At 44.7% G+C, this 19,698-nt stretch overlaps 1 protein-coding gene across 1 annotated transcript; it reads right to left on the reverse strand.

The window, feature by feature from the left end:
• Nucleotides 1-15,520: 15,520 nt before the first annotated feature.
• LOC136476311 (protein SMAX1-like) lies at nt 15,521-19,471 on the reverse strand. The gene is made up of 3 exons (XM_066474095.1): nt 17,937-19,471; nt 17,246-17,522; nt 15,521-17,158 (listed from the first exon to the last, which is right to left on the reverse strand). Exons 1-3 carry the CDS (start codon nt 19,211-19,213, stop codon nt 15,587-15,589), a joined length of 3,126 nt encoding a protein of 1,041 aa, XP_066330192.1. The 5' UTR covers nt 19,214-19,471; the 3' UTR covers nt 15,521-15,586.
• Nucleotides 19,472-19,698: the final 227 nt, after the last annotated feature.

A 19,698-nucleotide genomic window follows, 5' to 3' on the forward strand; every position in this document is an offset into this window, starting at 1 on the left:
TTTCTATTCTATAAAAACGCCTCGGGCGGGCCTGTTCGGCTGGTATTAAAGCCGGCTGATAAGCTGATTGAAGCTGATTTGTTGTGAGAGAAAAAAAATGTAGATTCTAGCTGATAAGTCGGCTGATAACTTCAAGCGAACGGGCGAGCTTTTCAGGCCTCTTATATATACTTTTTTAGCGCGACTCGGGTCTAGTCATGACATGGAAAAAAAACACATGTAACGGCACTCATGTTGTTTCTGTGAAGACATCTTCAGCCGGTTCGCTTGTTGGTTTCAGCCAGTCCAAATCAGCCAGCCAACAGTATTTTCTTCGCACAACAAACAAGCATTAGCCAGCCCAAATCAGTTCAGAAACCAACCAACGAACAGGCCGTTTGACTGTGACTCGGTCCAACAAGAGACGTCTACAATATATACTACTAGTACTAGTACTTAGGAGGGGTCAATTACTTAGATCCAGTGCAATAAAATGATGCAACACGACATGACGGCATTTTTGTCACGTTAATCTACTTGGCCGGCCAATAAACTAGGGTTTATGTCCCTTGTTTAGGACACCTAATGGCTGATGTAACCACAAAAAGGTACGCGTCAGCCGGACTAACAAAAAAGGGGGTTACTAGCTAGTTATGAATTAGACGACGACGACGACCTTGACATGATCTCCGGAGGATCACAAGCAGGAAGCGACAGAAAGGAATTGCACTCGGAGCTGAGGAGTTGTTGGAAAGCATCACCGGAGAGAGTCGTTATAATATATCTATTATGCTTGTAAGTAGGAACGCAACAACAATTTTAGGTCCTGCATCATTGACTAATTAATTTGATGTGCAACCTTCATATATATTTGAGTACTTGTATAGTATATAACTTGCTAGACGCTGAAGTGTTCGACTTGAAAACTTCAACAGTGAAAGTTTGAGAAGATTGTTATAGAACGTATATAGAGTTTAATTCTGAAGTTGAGGAATCCGAATAAATGGTACTGTACAACAGTTTTCATATGTAATGGGAGTTGCAGCAGTAGAGAAAATAATGATCTTGAAACCTCACAAGTGACAAAATTTACATCATGCCAATTTATATATGACTAACAAATAACGCAAGTGGCATTTTTTGCCAAAAATTGTCAAAGAAAAAAAAGAAGTGTTTCACGTCACCGGTAGAGATGAAAATTGAAGTAGTCTTAAAGGTAAATTCTCAGAAAAGCAACAAGATCATATTCGTCCTCATTGCACACCTAACAGGTTGGATCACCAATAGGTAGCCAGCAAGGGATTTTATTCTTGTACAGATGATTGAAAAAGATGAGAAATCCAAAATATGCCGGCCACACACTTTCACACTGGTGGATGCACATCCATCCATGGATATATGTCCCACTCTCCTAGTACAGGGAATAAGTCCTCAGTGTTAATAGGAGGTGCATTGAGTCATTTGTTGTTTAATATCAGTTACAAGAAATAAGATTGTTTTTGACAACTGCCGATCTAAAAAAAAATTAGGTACTATTCAAAGGAACATATTGGTTTTGTCAACGAGCGCAGTTAATTACAGCAATGTATAAAGACAACAAGGAACAAATCTTTCAATTTTATTGATCACTAGATACGCGCTCTTTGTCTTATTTGGATGGCCATAATATTAATTTGAGCTTTGAGATGGACACTTTTACTTTTTATTCTTTTTGGTATAATTGGTCTGATTCTCTTGGTCTCAAGAGACGAAGTCAGGCTTGTCTCCTTTATCCGAAATAGTCAAAATCTAAATATGATAGAATTTAAGTTGTTGAAGGTGGGTTGTGCAACCAAGAGCGACAAATTTAGGTTTACTTTTAGGTTAACAATAAGACATAACACTGTAATGGACACCTCAAAAGGAACAACATTTGCAACGCAATGTATTAAGAGATTTGCGCATTATTGGAAATGATGAAAATCTCAACCAAGATAGAGTGCAAGACTACTGTGCAAAGGTCTAAAAGAGTGTTGCCGCATGGCCTCCTCAAGCCACTTATGGGTTTAAAAGATCATGCCTTCTAGGAATTGGTGGCAAATATTTCTTTATCCTTTCTTTAGGGGTTTGTCTTTGTTGCAGTTGTTTGCTTGCTCATGTTGTTAGTAGATTTGCCTTAGTTAGTCATCGTAGTTGTTGCTACTTCTCTTGTTTTGTGTTACTCTAAAGTCGTTGTTTGTTCAGTCTGGACCTTCTTGTCAATATAATTGGCAGCCCTACTGATTGATTCACTTCAAGAAAAGTAACTTTGTGTAAACCTAACTATTAGTTGCTCCTTTCCCTTCCAAATGTCTATCCGGGAATTAAGACAAACAAATCTATTAGCAAGCAATAACCCAAGGACCCATTTGGATCCTTTCATTAGAGCTGAATTCGAATCTACTTTATGAACTAGGCTATTTGACTTAAAATTTGATATTCCACCACTTTCCAAATCTCAAGTATAGACCTAGAGTAAAATTCACCGTCGGTCCCTGAACTTGGCCGACGGTGTCATCCAGGTCCCTGTACTTCTAAAGTGATATTCGTGAGTCTCAGACGGTATCATCCAGGTCCCTGAACTTTCAAGGTGATCAGTGCAGGTCCCTAAACTTGGCCGGCGGTGTCATCCCGGTCCCTGAACTTTCAAGGTGATTACCGCAGGTCCCTAAACTTGGCAAGCGATGTCATCCTGTTCAAATGTAATAATATTAAAAGTTACCTATAGTATTAAAAGTTTTCTCTATTAAAAGTTACTTCTAATTTTAGTATTATTTTAAAAGTTTTAATAGTAGTATTATATTATAGAAGTAACTTTTCTCTGTTATTAATACTATAATACTATTATTAAAAATTATGATACTATAAAACTACTATTAAAACTAGTATAGTATTATAGTTTTAATAATAGAGGAAAGTTACTTCTATAATACTACTATTAAAACTTTTAAAATAATACTAAAATTAGAAGTAACTTTTAATAGAGAAAACTTTTAATACTATAGGAATTTTAATATTATTTTAATACTATTAATGATACATAAATATTAAATTAATTTTAGTATTTTTTTCTATTTTAGTTTAAACCTAATATATATGTTGTTGTGAATATTTTAATATTTTAATTTATTTTTGACTGATGTAAATTATTTTATATAATTTATATTTTCATGATAAATAATATATAAATAATGATTGATTAATTGACACATGTTGGATCCACATCTAACATAAAGTCAGCATGCCACGCCAGCTTATAGGGTAGGTTAGACCATATTTGGACAGGAATGACACCACTTGGCAAGTTTAAGGACCTGGGGTGATCACCTTGAAAATTCATGGACCGCGATGACACCGTCGGCCAAGTTTAGAGACCCGAGGTGATTACCTTGAAAATTCAAGGACCTGGATGGCACCGTCTGCTAAGTTCAGAGACCCACAGATATTACTTTAGAAGTTCAGGGATATAGATGGCACCGCTGGCCAAGTTCAGAGACCGACGGTGAATTTTGCTCACAGACCTATGTCAAATTCAAGTAAGAAACGGAGAGTGAGATTCACGACCCTCGCAACCTGATCTCCTTCACTCGTCTCTCTCGATTCCGGACACAAAAAGCTCCTTGTGGGGGATCCTCATGCTGCCATCAAGCTTCCACCGGCGGCAACACTTCAATTAAGATATGAAATGGAACGTGATCCTTAATTTTCTTGAAATAAAATTCAATTCCACAGAAGGGCGTAAGAATTTTATCGAAAGAAACCGGATCGACAATTCTACATGGCAAAAGGTCCGACCAGACACCTCGCCATCTAGAGTGCCACTGGTTAGGCAGCAAAGGATTTTATTCTTGGTGGAGAGACGATCCGGGTTCCGGAAACACGAAGGATGTGAAAATACTCCGGCAAGGCCTCTTTCACGCTCGTGGATCTATGCATGTGCAAAGATGGAACGAACCCCAGGACAGGCCCCCCCAACAAAACATGCATACGCTCAACACACACATACACTGCGTGTGTGCTATGCATTTGGGAACCCGATCCCATTCCACTCCCACCAGGAGTGACAAAAGGGTGCTAAATAAAGTTGCATTGCTATTGCTGCAAGCATCGTCGTCCTCACTTTCACCCAACCACCATCCATGGCATGGCATGCACAGCACAAATGCACAAAATGGCAGTATGGCACAGCACCAGCAGGCAGCAGCACACGAGACGAGAGGGGCCTTGCCCTGCTCGCTGCTGCCTTTCTGCTCCGCCTTTTGGCGAATCCATGATGCCATGGAGACTTTTTTGGAAGAAGAGGATCGGAGGAGGTGGGTGGTGACTGATGAGGCCAAAAAGTGAGGCGGTCGAGCATCATGGCATCTGACCCCATGGCCTTTTCTGCCTCCCCATAATTGCGTGCTGGAACAAGGCGGAGGAGATCATTATTGATCGATGGCAGGGAGGAGGAGAATCAGATCAGCCCATGGGTTGGGTACGTCCGTCCGTGGGTCTCCTCCCTCTGATCTGATCATGCTTGGGTTGCTGTTACTCCTACTCCGTACGTTGCTGCTGTGCTGTCAACGAAGGCAGGCAGGCAGGCAGCTAGTGCAATTAACTTTCAAGTCCTAGTCAGGATCTGTGACAGAAAGTAGTGGTCCTGTTTTTCTCTTTCTTGTTTCTTCAACGGTATGGGCCTTTTCTTGCTGAATTTCCCCCCCACAGTATCTCTGCATGTTCGGATTGAAATATTAACGGTAGAAAATTAATCACTGAGGCTGTGAAATAAGGTTTACGAGTCCCTTTGACATTCGATTCCACTGGCCATTTGATCTGGTCAATTCAACGATTGGCCTTGTTTGACAACCACCACTAATAGCAAGTGGAAAAGCATGATGAGCAGCTAGCTAAACAAGAGGCCGCCGGCCGGAGACGAATGGAATGGAGACCTGCAAGCAGCAGACGAGACGAGTTAGGTCCGGGGAGGAAAAGCAAAAACTAAATGGATGCACATGGAAGGAAATATGCAATGTTTGCTTAGCATATGGCATATCCAAATGTACAATGCAAGTGAGAGGAGGTAGAGTATGAGTGCGCACAACGGGGGTACTTAAAGGAGGTGTTGATTTGTAGCTAGGGGAAAAACACCTTTTCTTTGTTAGATAATTAGATATTTTCATGGTTAATTTAATCCAGAAATAAAACATCAGCAGGTTCGTGATGACATATATGTGCATGTGTATATCTCTAACAATCGCTACAGCATGCAAATAGGATATACTGATCGATACAGTAAGTACGCAAAGTACTGTAATTACAGAGATTAGAATGTACCCAGCGGAGGGTCCCATGCCAAGGGCATCGGAGGCTCCATTCGCACCAGACATAGTGCGTTGCTCGAAGTCGTGGACCACAGTCGATACAGGAAGATGTTCGCAGTGCAGTCCCACGAACAGTCACCAGGAAGAAGACGGGTTCCGTGAGCGATCACCAGAAAAAAGACGTCGGACGAGCAGCCGCGGAATCGCTCCCCAAAAACCTAATCGTCGCACACCCCGTGCAAGGTTCGTAGGCCGACGAGGGTTCCGGAGGCACCTGCTCTCGCGCTACTCCGTGCGCGCAGAGGTACGGGACGGGGAAAGCCAAAGGGCGGCTAACATGTGGTCTCTTGGAAGCAAAGGGGAAGTATTGAACTGACAAAGGACTTCTGATTTATGCCCAGCGGCGGGGAGAAAGAAAGACAGCGGAAGATCTCAGGAGATGGAGATACGAAGAGACGGTAACTGGCGCAATTAACTCGCCTCCACCATAAAGGAGAGAAACTCTCGTAATTATGTGGATTAAGTGGCAAAACCTGGCCACGCCCGTCTGCCCGCCGCCCGCCTACCACGACCCGGCTCGGACTGGCCCGGCCGCCGGCGACGGCGGCGGCGCGCACGTGTGGCACTCCTTTGTCCTTTTCTCAGCTTCTCAATTAAGATGGATAATTTTCAATCAAATAAGCTGAGTAAACGTCGAGTCAAAATCCCATACGGTATTAAACCATACAACGCTTAATATTACATACCATAGAGTTTTATTTGATTTATTAAATATTATGCGGGCCAAGCCCATAATATATCCAACAATCCCCACCAAACTCTAGGGTTTGTAACAAAGTCGTCTCAAAACCATATTTCTTTTATATACCAGTGTTTCGATGGAGACTGTTAAGTTAAACATCCATCTAGAGCAATAGTTTCACTCAGTCACAACTGAACAATAAACTAAGCCTTGAATTGATAGTTTTGTGTGAGGTGAATGTCACTAAAGTCCTTAGCTGATACTAGGCTGCAAAAGGCATCCCCTTTATTTGAAGCATATAAGTCATACTCTAGTACCTTTCATGAGTATTTAGAGATCACCTAAATCTCATAGATTGTGACCAACAGTCTGACTTATATAGGTGTGTTCCTCAAAAGATGTTCTGTAGGACAACATCTTTGCTTTAGCAAGCCACTTGAAACACATTAAGGTAAAAACCAGCCAGCCTTACAGAAAGGAAAGATATGCATCAGAAATGAGTCTTACTAAAGATCTTTTCTCATAATTTACTACTAGCTTGTTTCACCATCCTACTTCACGGGATCTCTGATTACATAGAACAAGTTACCACTATAGTAAATTTTATATGGGTCTCAAACCCATCTCTCTCGATGCACTTTCTATCACATTGCGTGACAAACCCTTAGTGAACTGATTTACCAGATTGTTAGACGTGTGAACATAGTCCAACGCTATTACTCTGGAGTTTCACAATTTTCTGACAGATTTTAGTCGTCTCTTAACATGCCTTGTCGACTTCATGTATCGTCTCTTAACATGCCTTGTCGACTCCATGTTATCCTTAGAACTGTTAACCTTCGTAATCACAGTCTGGTTATTGCAGTTCATAGAAATAGCTGGTATGGGATTTTCAACAACCGATAAATCCATAAGGAGATCACGAAGCCACTCGGCCTCAGAGCCAGCGGTGTCTAATGTTGTGAGTTCTGCTTCTATTTCGTTAAGATAGTCTGCTTGCAAGACTTCTAGAAAACAGCACCACCTCTAAGCGAAAACATATATCCACTTGTGGCATAAAGCTCATCAACATCAGAGATCTAGTTGGCATCACAATAGACTTCTAGCACCTTTGGATATCCGGTATAACGAATACCATAGCTCATAGTGCCTTTTAGATAGCGCATCACTCTCTCAAGAGCACGCCAGTGATCATCTCTCGAGTTTGACACAAAATGGCTCAGCTTGCACACAACATATGAGATGTCAGGCCTTGTTGTACTAGTAAGATACATGAGCGAACCAATGATCTAGGAATATCTCAATTGATCCCTTGCTATTCTTCGATTTTTCCTCAATAGCACACTCGGGTCATAAGGTGTAGGAGCAGGTTCACAGTCACTAAACCTAAAGCGACTCAACATATTTTCCACATAGTGGGATTGTAACAGAGTTACCCCACCATCACCTTCTCTCAGAAGCTTGATATTAAGAATAATATCAGCCTCTCTCAAATCTTTCATTTCAAAATTATTAGATAAAAATTTCTTCACCTCCTCAATCACTTTGAGGCTGGATCCAAAGATCAGTATGTCATCAACATATAAGCACAAAATAACTCCTTCACCCCCACCATACGAAGAGTACACACATTTGTCAGCTTTATTGACAACAAAGCCGACAGATGTTAGAGTTCTGTCAAACTTCTCATGCCACTGCTTAGAAGCTTGTTTTAGGCCATATAACGACTTTAATAATTTACACACCTTGCCTTCTTGACCATTTGCTACAAACTCATCTGGCTGATCCATATAGATCTCCTCCGCTAACTCTCCATTTAGGAAAGTTGTCTTAACGTCCATTTGATGAACGATAAGACCATAGGAGGCTGCCAGAGAAAGCAAAACTCGAATTATAGTCAATCGGGCTACCGGTGAATAAGTATCAAAGAAATCCCCACATTTCTTTTGAGTATAATCCTTGGCCACAAGTCTTGCCTTGTCCCTCTCGATAGTACCATCAGGCCTAAGCCTTTTCCTGAATACCCATTTACACCCTATAGGCTTGCACCCATAGGGACGATCAACTATTTTCCAAGTTCCATTAGACATAATAGAATCCATCTCACTCCATACTACTTCCTTCCATACGTCAGCATCAGGAGAGGAATATGCCTCTTCAATGGTCGTTAGTGTGTCATCCACAAGGTACACAATATAGTCATCACCAAAAGACTTTGCAGTCCTCTGTCTCTTACTTTCTCTAGTGACTATAGTGTCATCCTCCTCAGGATTTTGCATATAGGGTTCCTCAATTTGTTCTATCAGAGTAAAATTTTTATGCTAATGGAAAATTATAAATTCATGACCGTCGTGCTAGGTGCATTTTTTGTGGGAAATTCATTCTAAAAAAATGTAGCTTCTCTAGATTCCATAATTGTATCAACAGCCATCTCAGGAACACTAGAATTTATAATTAAAAATCTATAACCCACGCTGTGAATAGCATAACCAAGAAAAACATAATCAACGGTCTTTGGTCTAAGATTTAGCTTTTTGTTTATTGGCACATTCACCTTTGCCAAACAACCCCAAGTTCGTAGGTAAGAGAGATTTAATCTCTTCTTCTCTCATTCCTCGAATGGTGTAATTTCTTTGTTCTTTATGGGCACCCTATTCAGCACATGACACGCTGTCAATATAGCCTCAGCCCACCATTCCTTAGATAGTCCCGCAATCTCTTACATGGCATTAACCAAATCAGTTAGAGTGCGGTTCTTTCTCTCTGCAATCCCATTGGACTGTAGTGAGTATGGTGGCGTCCTCTCATGAATAATTCCATGCACCACGTAAAACTTAGAAAATTCATTTGAGAAATATTCTCCCCCGTGATCAGACCGCAAACGTTTGATTTTCTTCTCAAGTTGATTTTCTACCTCAGCTTTATAGACTTTAAAATAATGCAATGCTTCATCTTTAGTTTTCAATAACTACACATAGCAAAATCAAAAGTATTGAACTAATGGGGGACTTCTGATTTATGACCAACGGTGGGGAGGAAGAAAGGCAGTGGAAGATCTTAGGAGACGGAGATACGAAGAGACGGTAACTGGAGCAATCAACTCGCCTCCACCATAAAGGAGAGAAACTCCCGTAATTATGTAGATTAAGTGGCAAAACCTGGCCACGCCCGTCCGCCTGCTCGCCTGCCACGATCCGTGCCCGAGCCCACGGTGGCGGCGGCGGCAGCGCGCGCGTGTGGCACTCCTTTGTCCTTTTCTTAGCTTCTCAATTAAGATGGATAATTTTCAATCAAATAAGCTGAGTAAACGTTCATTTAAAATCACATACGATATTAAACCATACAACACTTAATGTTACGTACCATAGAGTTTTATTTGATTTATTAAATATTATACGGACCAAGCCCATAATATATCCAACATTCTTTATGATGCTTAATTAGGCGTCTAACAGGGTAGTACTTTCAAGTACCCATTTGCATGGGAGGGAGTCTAGAGGAACTCATTTTTATTTTTATACAGACATGTGCTTATTAACGTTGTAGGGATGTTATCTCTTTGAGAAGCACTCATGTAAACCTCGCGTGGTAATCCCTCTATCCAAAAATATTTATCGTTTTCGCTTCCCAAAAACAACTCTGACAAAGTATATATATTAAAAAATATTAATATTAATGCTACATAATTTGTATCGTTGGAAAGATCTTTGAGTTTGGCTTTTTAATAAATTTATTTAGAAATACAAATGTTGCACGTATTTTCTATAAATCAAATCAAATTTGTGACACGGAAATCAAAAGCGATGAATAATTTGAGACAGAGGGAGCACGTGCCATGCCCATGCCACCCTACCTGAATTTCGGCAAAATTTCGGTATAAAAACCTTCCATGTAGAATTCTTGGAGCAACTCCAGCGGTAGCCCTAAAAATAGGACCCTTACTTTTTATTTCATGACTCTTTTTCTGGGTTGCACTCCAACAAAAACCCTCAAAGTAGGACCCTCATTCACTCTAACAGAGAATGATACATATGACCCACTTGACACCCTCTTTCCTTTCTTTTTCCTCTATCATCTTCTCCCCGTTGACAAACACGGCCATGTAGCAGCGGCTGGGGAGGGACTCCGGCTGGGAGGGGAAGGAGCCGATGTGCGACCTCTCCAGCAGATACGGCAGCGCCGGTATGTTCCTGCTCCGGCGGCACGCAGATGGGGAGGGGAAGCCACCGGAAGTAAGGAGCCGGGGGCGCGACATCTTCGGCAGATCCGGTGGCGCAGTGTCTTCTTGCTAGAGTGGCATGTGGATGGGGATATGCGTGAGCAGGGAAGTGGGTGACACGTGGATAGGGAAATGGGCTGCGCGTAAGCGAGGGAAGCGGGTGGTGAGCGCGGGTTTCTGTCATGAGCGGGAAAGAAGCGCGCACAGGTAACTGTCGGAAATGGTGATTTGAGGGCTTGGACCAGACCCAGACCCCTAGGAATGAGGGGTAGGATTGGGCCCTCTCTAATTTGAAGGGTCTGTACTAGTAGAGACCCGTTGTGCACTTTTTCACTCTTAGCCTTGAAAAGTTATACAGTTTTTCACTCTCAGCCTTGAAAAGTAGGACGACGACTCAAGTAGGAGCCATGCTAGAATTGCTCTAGGCTAAAAAAAGCCAATACATAATCTTTTCACTCCATCCTCCACTTTGTATCTATAGTTTCGGCTCTGTTCGGCTGATACATAAGCCGGCTGAAGCTGTGTTTGTTGTAAGAGAAACATACTGTAGATTCTAGCCGATAAGTTTAAGCGAACAGGGCCGAAACAAAAGGAAAACCGCCATTCAAAGCCAAGCTGTTGCTTCATGATGATCACTTTCGCTCCACATGGGACAAGAAGGCCATAAAAAGGTGAAGTCACAAACAAGTGACGGGGAGATCAATAATAATCAATAATAAAATAAACAAGAAAAGAAGGAGACGCATGAACCCATTAGCAACTAAAAAGCCTAGGCAAAAGGCAACTGATAGTGCCCACTCAGTCACACGGCTTGCTAACCTTTCCCCCACCATGCATGGTGACTGACTAAAACGTATTACCTACGACCCCTGCAGCAGCAGCGGTATGGCCACCCAATCATTCAGTGACAAGTGGACCCCCTGAAAGCCAAGTTTATCTGCGGCCGTCTGAAAAGGATGCTGATGCTGATCCAACAGCCCACCAACGAACGCCTCCTCTCCCATGTCAATATCAGACAAAAATGGTGCGAGACCTTATCTTTTTGTCACATGGAAAGGGGCTTTAAACAATCGCCATGCCTTTTTGAAAAGCTTTTAGTGACCCAGCATGATCGGATAAACAAACCGATCGAGGGAGGGCTGCGAAGTACAGATCAAAGTTAATAATAGGCCCAACTTGATGGATTAAACAAGACTGGCCATGGCTACAGGTACCCCGCGATAAACGAGTCAATGCGTTCCTGACATACGGGCCCGCGTCTAACAACACCAGATCCTTCTGGTGAGCTGGCGATTGGCAGTCTAAGAGCCCGTTTGGTACAGATTCTTGGCCGGCTCCCGAATCTGTTTTTCGGCTCCACCTGCCAAACGCCTCTGACCTACTCAGATCTTAGGAAGAAGCCCCGAAATTCCTGCTGAGACAAGGGAGGAGAGAGAGTAGGAGCTGAAATTTATGGCTTCTTCCGGCTTCCTCTAGCGGTAGCGGGCCCCATCGCGGCCATGGGTCTCCTTTGCCCCCGACGCGTCTGCGAGGGCAGCGGTAGTGCGTCTGCTGGACACCGGCGCCGGATCCGCTGGAACCGGTAGCGGGTCCGCTCGGGCAGCGCGAGGCGACGGTGCTGGTGAGGCGCGCAGCCGTAGAGGTTGTGGAGCGCGCGGGCGGTGAGATGCGGGGGCAGGGCTAGGGCCTCGACACGGGGAGGCGCGACGAAGCCAACGCAAGGGGAAGAGGAACAGGGGAGCAACGACCTACGCGAGGCCTATCCGTGTGCGGGGTGATAAGGTAGAGATAAGTTAGTGAGAAAAAGAATAAATAAAAAGAAATAAAAGGAGAAAAAAAAGAAAAAAAGGGTATTCTGGATATTTAATCCCTTTTCATCATAAGGAGAAATTGTTTTGTCAAACGGTCTAAAAACAGATTCAGCTCCTCATGTGAATCTGCTCTACAGGTGAAGCCACAACTAAAGCTATTTTGGCTGGAGCCAGAGCTCTACCAAACGGGCCCTAATTTACTGGAAAGAGTTTCAGGGGTACAATTTTCTCAGGGGGGACTCAGGCAGGCCGGCCTCTAATCAGCACTTAAACATTATTACTAATAATAATATAAACAAGCATGGAATGTTTCCAAGTTGATTCGAGTTGGTGATCTGCCACATCAGTGTGGGCCCGCAATTAGGCCAAAAAGTAGCCATTTGGTTTTGGACCAGGAGGAGGGATTTTTCCATGGAGAAAACAACAAGATGCCTCAGTTCCAAATAAGTGTGGTGTTGGTGGATCAAGCCATGCCACATGGCTCTTAGACTAGGTGTGGGTGGCAGGGCATCACCTAATTGGCCACATGACACACCAAAGGTAAAACAAAATCTCTGATGATTTTATTTTCTTTTATTTTTTGGAAATAAACTCAACAGGAAGCAACAGGTGTAAAAAAGACGAACCACAGCATAAAGTGGTAGTAGTGATCTTGTGTGGTCAACCTTTGGCGCTCGTTGGTTTCAGTCAGGGCTTATCAGCCATGGTATAATGTTTTTCTCTCACAACAAACCAGCACCAGCCGGGCTTATCAGCCCAGAAATCAACCATCGAATAGGTTGTTTAATCTCTCAAAAAGGGATATAAAGGAGAAATGTTGTCATATGTAAAGTAGTGAGAAACCAGGAACACCTTTATGTACTTACTTTTAAATCATTTTTTTTGGAATTATTGGAAATTAGGTTTTGACATGGACCGCAGCATGGTTGAGATTCATCACTCAGCTCAACCTTGAAAACGATATACGAAAATGGGAATTAGGCAAAATCTCCTGCAACTAAAAAGAACAAAGCGTGGACATCTTTTGGTGCGATATTTGATTTGGTTTGTCTGTCTGCCCACCCCGTGTGATACCCTGTGCGATAAAAAAGAAACTGTCATCCCTATGATCCCCGCCTGCTTTGAAGGAAACAAATCGATCACCTGAGGCCACATGCATGGAAGGAAACAATAATCATACATGGAAAAAAACAATCATGCATGAAAAGAAACAATAATCATGCATGGAAGGAAACAATCATGCATAGAAGGAAACAATAATCATTTACCCTTTTTTCAAATAGTGGTCTTCATTTTGGAGCCCTTCATATAGTTTAATAATGGCTGGGGAGTTAGGCTTGCGAGAACTTACTCTTAATTAGGTTGCGAGCTAGGGATGTAGCACTTCAATGGGTGTCTTGGTTGAGTTCTACAATTGCCAAAAATTGATGGTGCTGATAAGATTAACAATCCTGTAACTCTGCAATACCTTTCTTTTTTTTCAAAAAAGAGGGTAAATGCTACTTATGGTCGAATCCATGTTCTTTTTGTTGTTTTGATTTGATGCCCACAGCCCACATGTTAACTTTCAGATGTGTTTGTAAACAATCAAAAGGAGTTGGCCTAATGCCAATCTTTCTAGTCGTCTTTTTCATTCTTTATATTTATACTAGGTAGCGTGCTCGTGCGTTGCTACGGGATAACTAACAATTTATACTAAAAACACACGGATCGTACGATAAGATAACAATACTATAAAAATTAAATACCAACGTTAAAATGATATTTAATCCAAAAAGCAAAGTTTATGAATTTAACACAGTCACGTAGTGCGCGACGTCGCAGGCCCACAAACTCTACTTTGTAGACCTTTCCATGATGCGGCTAAGATAATGTTTTATATTGGCAGAAAGAAATCTCCGATATCTATTTTTTCATTGTATATATATAATATTCAATACAAGAATAATCTATGCATGATCTTCTTCAAAGATTTCTGCAGTGTAAAGATATCTTCATTTTTCATGCATGCCCGTGCTAACGCTACGATAAAAACAAAAGGACAATATATCAATTAAAAAATAAAAACAAAACTCATGCTCAAAGTCAAAGAGATAAATTATGGATGCTTGAATTTTGTCATCCATTATCTACCGGCGTGCCTATAAAATAGACTGAATAAACAATTAAACATAAATAGAAAACTAAATTAATGAAAGGATCATTGCAAGACATCAATCATCTCATAGCTTCGGACAATATCGTAAAGCTACTAAAAACTGTAACCGTGCCCTCACCTCAAACATTGTCCAGATAAATGGATTACAATGAAAAAAATGGATATCGGAGATTTCTTCCGGCCAATATAAAATATTATCTTAGCCGCATCACGAAAATGTCTATAAAGTAGAGTTTGTGAGCCTGCGACGCCGCGCACTTCGTGACTGTGTTAAATTCATAAACTTTGCCTTTTGGATTAAATGTCACTTTAACGTTGGTATTTAATTTTTACAGTATTGTTATCTTATCGTGTGATCCGTATATTTTTAGTATAAATTGTTAGTTATCCCGTAGCAACACACGGATACACAACCTAGTGTGATAAAAAAATAGAAGTAAACTTTTTCGAACAAAAACAGAGGGACCACACGTGTTTCTTCATTTAATCTATTTGACCTTACTATTCTGCAGTAGAAAGCCAACTATCAATATGGCCTCGTTTAGTTCATCCTAAAAGTTTACGCACTATCCCATCGAATGTTTGAACGAGTATTAAATATAGAGTAAAAAAATAATTAATTGCACATATTACGACTATTTTGCGAGATGAATCTTTTAAGCCTAATTAGTCCATGATTTGACAATAAAGTGCTGCAGTAACACATGTGCTAATGACGTATTAATTAGGCTTAATAAATTCGTCTCGCGGTTCACTGACGAATTCTATAATTTGTTTTTTTATTAATATCCGAACACTCCTTACGACACCCAAAACTTTACACCCTAGAACCAAACAAAGCATATGAGTCTCATTTTTTCAACAGTAGCCTTCCACAGAAATGGCAAGGCATACAGGAAGCTGAGGATGATGTATTGATACATTCGCATCAAACAAAGCAAACACCTCTAGAGAGCTCCCAGAAAAGAAAACCCATATATTCACATGTCGAATCTTTGCCACTTGATGCAAGCTCAACAGTTTATGCATCACAACTGCTCTGATAGGAGTCTGAGTTTGATTGAGGGCTACATCATTATTTGCTTCCTCTACACCATCAACCCTTGCAACATTAGCAAGTGCAAAAGAGAAACCTTTTTTGTTTCAAGGAACATAGCTACATATATTATCAAAACTATAGACCACATCTTTTTTGTTATAAAAGCCTATTTGGTAGTCAAAGGGATGTTCTCCCTTCCTCCCCTATATGTTTCATATAGTAACCTCCCCCCCCCCCCCCCCCCCCCCCCCCCCGAGTTTCTCCCCAATATTTACCTACCTACCATACAAAAGAATGTACTTCCCCCAATTCCCTCCCTACATGCCATCAATGGCGATCGGTACCGTCGTTGGTAGCCCTTCTCGCCCCCCTCCCCACCTTGGCAATGCCTTGTCTGTGACTGCTGCAAGACGGACAACAGCACGGCTGTTGTAATGCTTCACGTTGCGCCACAATCGTTCGATGCTGGGCATAAGCACTTTCTCGGCCCAGTCTTCAAGCTTCTCGTCAGTGAGCCAGATGCTGCCAGCCATCCGATCAACAGCGTCTTCATCGATTCTGAATGAGTTGCTGCTCCTGATGACTGAGTCGAATTTTGCCGATATGCAATCTGTGACAGTCTTCCTAAATGGTGCAAAGTCAACTGGCCGAAACACAATGGCATCGTTAACGAGATTCAAGAGATCACAGTCAGGGCCTGGTGTTGAACACTTGACTGCAAGGTGCCCTTTCTCCTGATCTTGTTCCACAGAGAGATCACTGGAATTCCGTGAGCCCTCAGTGTCATCCAATGCCCCAACTGCTAAATTGAGGTCAAGCGATAGACCATGCCCACCGGACAATTCTTTGGCTACCTTTGCTGGACGAGCATCATCACATAGCCAATCCGCTCGGTGCTTAACCTGCTTGTCCCCAATAGAAAGCTCTAGCTGCCAATTAGAGCTTGCTACCTCACACATCCTTCCTTCATCTTGGAGCAATGTTTCAAACTTTGGTCTCCTGAGTTCCTCAGGTAACCAATTTGTGGTGAGAACAAAGATGACATTACCAAGGCTGACCTCACGGCCCCGGGAGTCTGGCAAGCGACCGGTCTCCATTGCACGCTTGATCTTTCCCCGCACAACAGCGTCCACTTGATCAATGCCCTCAAGAACGATAACTGAACATGGATTTTGCCGAACTGCCTCAGTGACCCGGTCAAGAGAGGTTTTCCCCCAGAAACCCGCATTACCATCCTTGCCTAAACGAGAGTCACCACCAAAGTTTATAACCACTGGTTGAGCATTTACCATCTGCTCAGACAATGCATTCACCATCTTCCTCTTGCCTGCCTGGTCAGGACCAACAAACAGGAGCCATATGTCGCCTCTTGTCCCAATGTTTCGCCGCTTCCCACTGCCAGTTCTGCATTGTATTACAACAGCAGCAATTGCTGAGGCAGCATCAGATTGCCAGCTGACCTTCTCTGTGAGCACCTTGAGGAGCCTTTTGAAAGACTCGATATCAGAGATTCCAGCTATCTTAGCCTTTTGCATAGCAGTTAGCCCTTCTGTGTAATTTTCCTTCTGGTCTTTCTCCACAGTAGCACCAGGATCCAAGGGACCAAGGGCAAGGTCAGTCTTCACTGGGCTGCCTGGCGGACTCCTACGAAGCTCAGACGTAGGGGTACCCTCAGGCTTCTCCCAGTTGGTGTTCATCTTAAGGGTGGGAACACCACCCCTGGCAAGTTGTAGCTTGGGCTCGACGGGCGGGCGTGGAGCTAAGGCAGCCAACGGCAAGGAGAGAGCTGGTGCCCCAGCACGGTTACCGTGGGTACGGGCGCAAGTCTCGCGCCATTTCTTCTCAAGCTCTTCGGCAGCCTCCTTCCGTTTCAACTCTTGTTCCTTGGTCTGTGAAAGCATAAATAACTATATCAATCACCTTTCCATTAGAACCAAAGCTACTTTTACGAGCTAACACATAGAAAAGACACAAACCTGTGGTTGATCACTGCTGAGCTGCATCCAGTGTGGCAAACCAGGCTTAGCAGCCTCAGAGCGTGACACTGGCTTTTCCTTCTGCTCCGCCACGAGCTTGGCAAGCTCACGATCATAGCTACCCTTGCAACTCCGGCACATGGCCGGCTTAGCCATCAGAGGATGGTCACTCCCCGCCCCTGGTGGCCATCGGAGTGCTGTTGGTGTCAGCGGCATAGGCCGGAGCGTAGGTGATAACGTCCCCATTGAGTTGCCCAGAATTCCAGTGCCTCCAGGCCTATAAATTTCAATAAATTGATTAGATCATTTGTTTTGGATCACAGAGTACAAAATTAGAAACCTATTGCATTATTAGAAAAGGCACCAAACTTTTTAGAGTAGTACTAGCAATCATGATGAACTATTCAACTGTAGTAAATTTTGGTTATCAAGAATTAACTAATTTGATCATTTTACTCTGGTCCAAGACATACTCTGGTCCAAGACAACGGAAAAACTGATACAAGTTTGAGTCACCAAAAACAATAACAAGAACGGCCATGTTCGCTTGGAGCAATTTTGAAGAAATCTGGAGGAATTTGAGAGAGGAAACACTGTTATAGATGAAAAAAGAAGCAGATCACGCCGGGTTTAGGCAAACAGCAGACATGGCAGATGCAACAAAAAGGCGAAATAGCGAAGAAAAACACACCTGAGAGCTGCGCCGGCGAGCGGCGCGCTGCGGGCGATAGGCACGGCCTGGAGGTCCCACTCGGCCTCCATGGTTGGGTGGTAGACCTTGCATCGGAGGTAGGTGGCGCAGGCGGCTGTACCGACGGCCCAGACCTTGCCGTTTCCGAACCGCCTCAGCAGCCGCGCCATCTCCGACACGACCGCCTTGCCCCCCTCTGATGCTGCTGCCGCCGGCCCGTCCTCCAGCCACTTGAGATCTCCAAGATCAAGAACCACGGCGCCGTGGTCCGCGAGGAGCCTCTGGACCACCGCACCCAGGTCCCCAATCCTCGCCGCCATGGCGGCCTTGTCGCCGGCGAGCTTGGCGAGGTCCGCCTCGAGCGGCAAGACCTTCGCTCCGGCAAGAGCAGGGGAGCCAGCCGTCGGGATCCTGCGTACCGCCTCCTTGAGCACCGCGTCCGGCCCGGCGTCGCCCACGAGCACCGGGTTGCGGCGCGCCGGCTTGAGCATGACGTCGAGCACCTTGCGCGCATCGTCCCCGCCGCCGCCTGCGACGGCCGCAAGGCGAGGGTTAATGTAGGCGTTGTCCCCGCCGCCGCCTGTGACGGCCGCAAGGCGAGGGTTGATGTAAGCGTTGTCCCCGCCGCCGCCTGCGACTGCCACAAGGCGAGGGTTGATGTAGGCGTTGGCTGGGCCGACACGCGGGAGCGGAGAGGGGGAGGGGGCCAGGGGTGTAGTCGCGGCGACCGTCCGGGTGGAGACGGCGGCGGAGGGCGGCGGCGAGGGCGACGCGAGCGACTGCTCGATGGTGGTCTTGACGGCTGCGGAGGAGAAGGAGGCCTCGCGCATGACGCGGCTGACGGACGGGTCGTCGAGGATGGAGAGGACGAGCTGCTCGAGCTCGACCTTGACGGCGAGCAGCGGCTGCTGCGCGGCCTCGGGGCACCCCCGACGCTGCTGCGCCTGCGCGCGCTTGAGCGCCGTGACGAGGGCGTTGGACACCGGCGGCCCCGCCGCATGCGCCGCCGCCGCCGAGGCCGCGGCCGGCAGCCTGTCGAGGGCGACGGAGAAGCAGAGCTCGAGGGCGCGGCACTGTAGCGGGTGCGCACAGGCGGCGGCCGCGCGAGCGCACGCCTGGCGCAGCAGCCCGGCCGGCGCGGCGAGCAGCGCGGCGGCGACGTGGAGCGGCGTGGTCTGGCCATGCCTCCTCCGCGCAGCCTCATCGATGGCCCGCGCCAGCGCCGCCGCCGCCTCCGGCGTGAGCGTCTGCTGGATGGTGCTGAGATCCGCCCTCATCGCCGCCGCCCGCCGCTCATCAATCGATCAGCGAGCAACGAAAAAAGAATCCCCTTTTGGTTCGGTGACCAAGAAGTAGTTGTTGCCCGGCGCCGGCCTGGAAGTCGGAGGACGTCGGAGCGCGGAAAAAGGAGAGGCTTGGAGGGGAGCGGAGGCGGTGGTATCGAGAGAGAGAGAGAGGGCAGGAAGGAGGGAGTCAGGTGAGGGCAGAGAGAAGGGGGAGGCGAATAGAATCTTCGTCTCCTACAACATCTCCCCGACGACGTCGCATTTCATCACCACACCATCTTCTTGTTACCCACGCGGTCCAGGGAAGGAGGTGAACAGTTTTTTTCTTTTCTTTTTCCTTTTCTATTATTATTAATTATATGTATTGTGTATATTATACATTTATGTTTTTTACTATAAGGTCTCCTATTTATTTGATCCACTTAATTCAAAAAGTTCAAACTATTAACACAAGACGACCTAACAAATGGAATTTC

Source organism: Miscanthus floridulus, chromosome 8, assembly GCF_019320115.1.
Source record: "Miscanthus floridulus cultivar M001 chromosome 8, ASM1932011v1, whole genome shotgun sequence".
NCBI lineage: Eukaryota > Viridiplantae > Streptophyta > Magnoliopsida > Poales > Poaceae > Miscanthus > Miscanthus floridulus.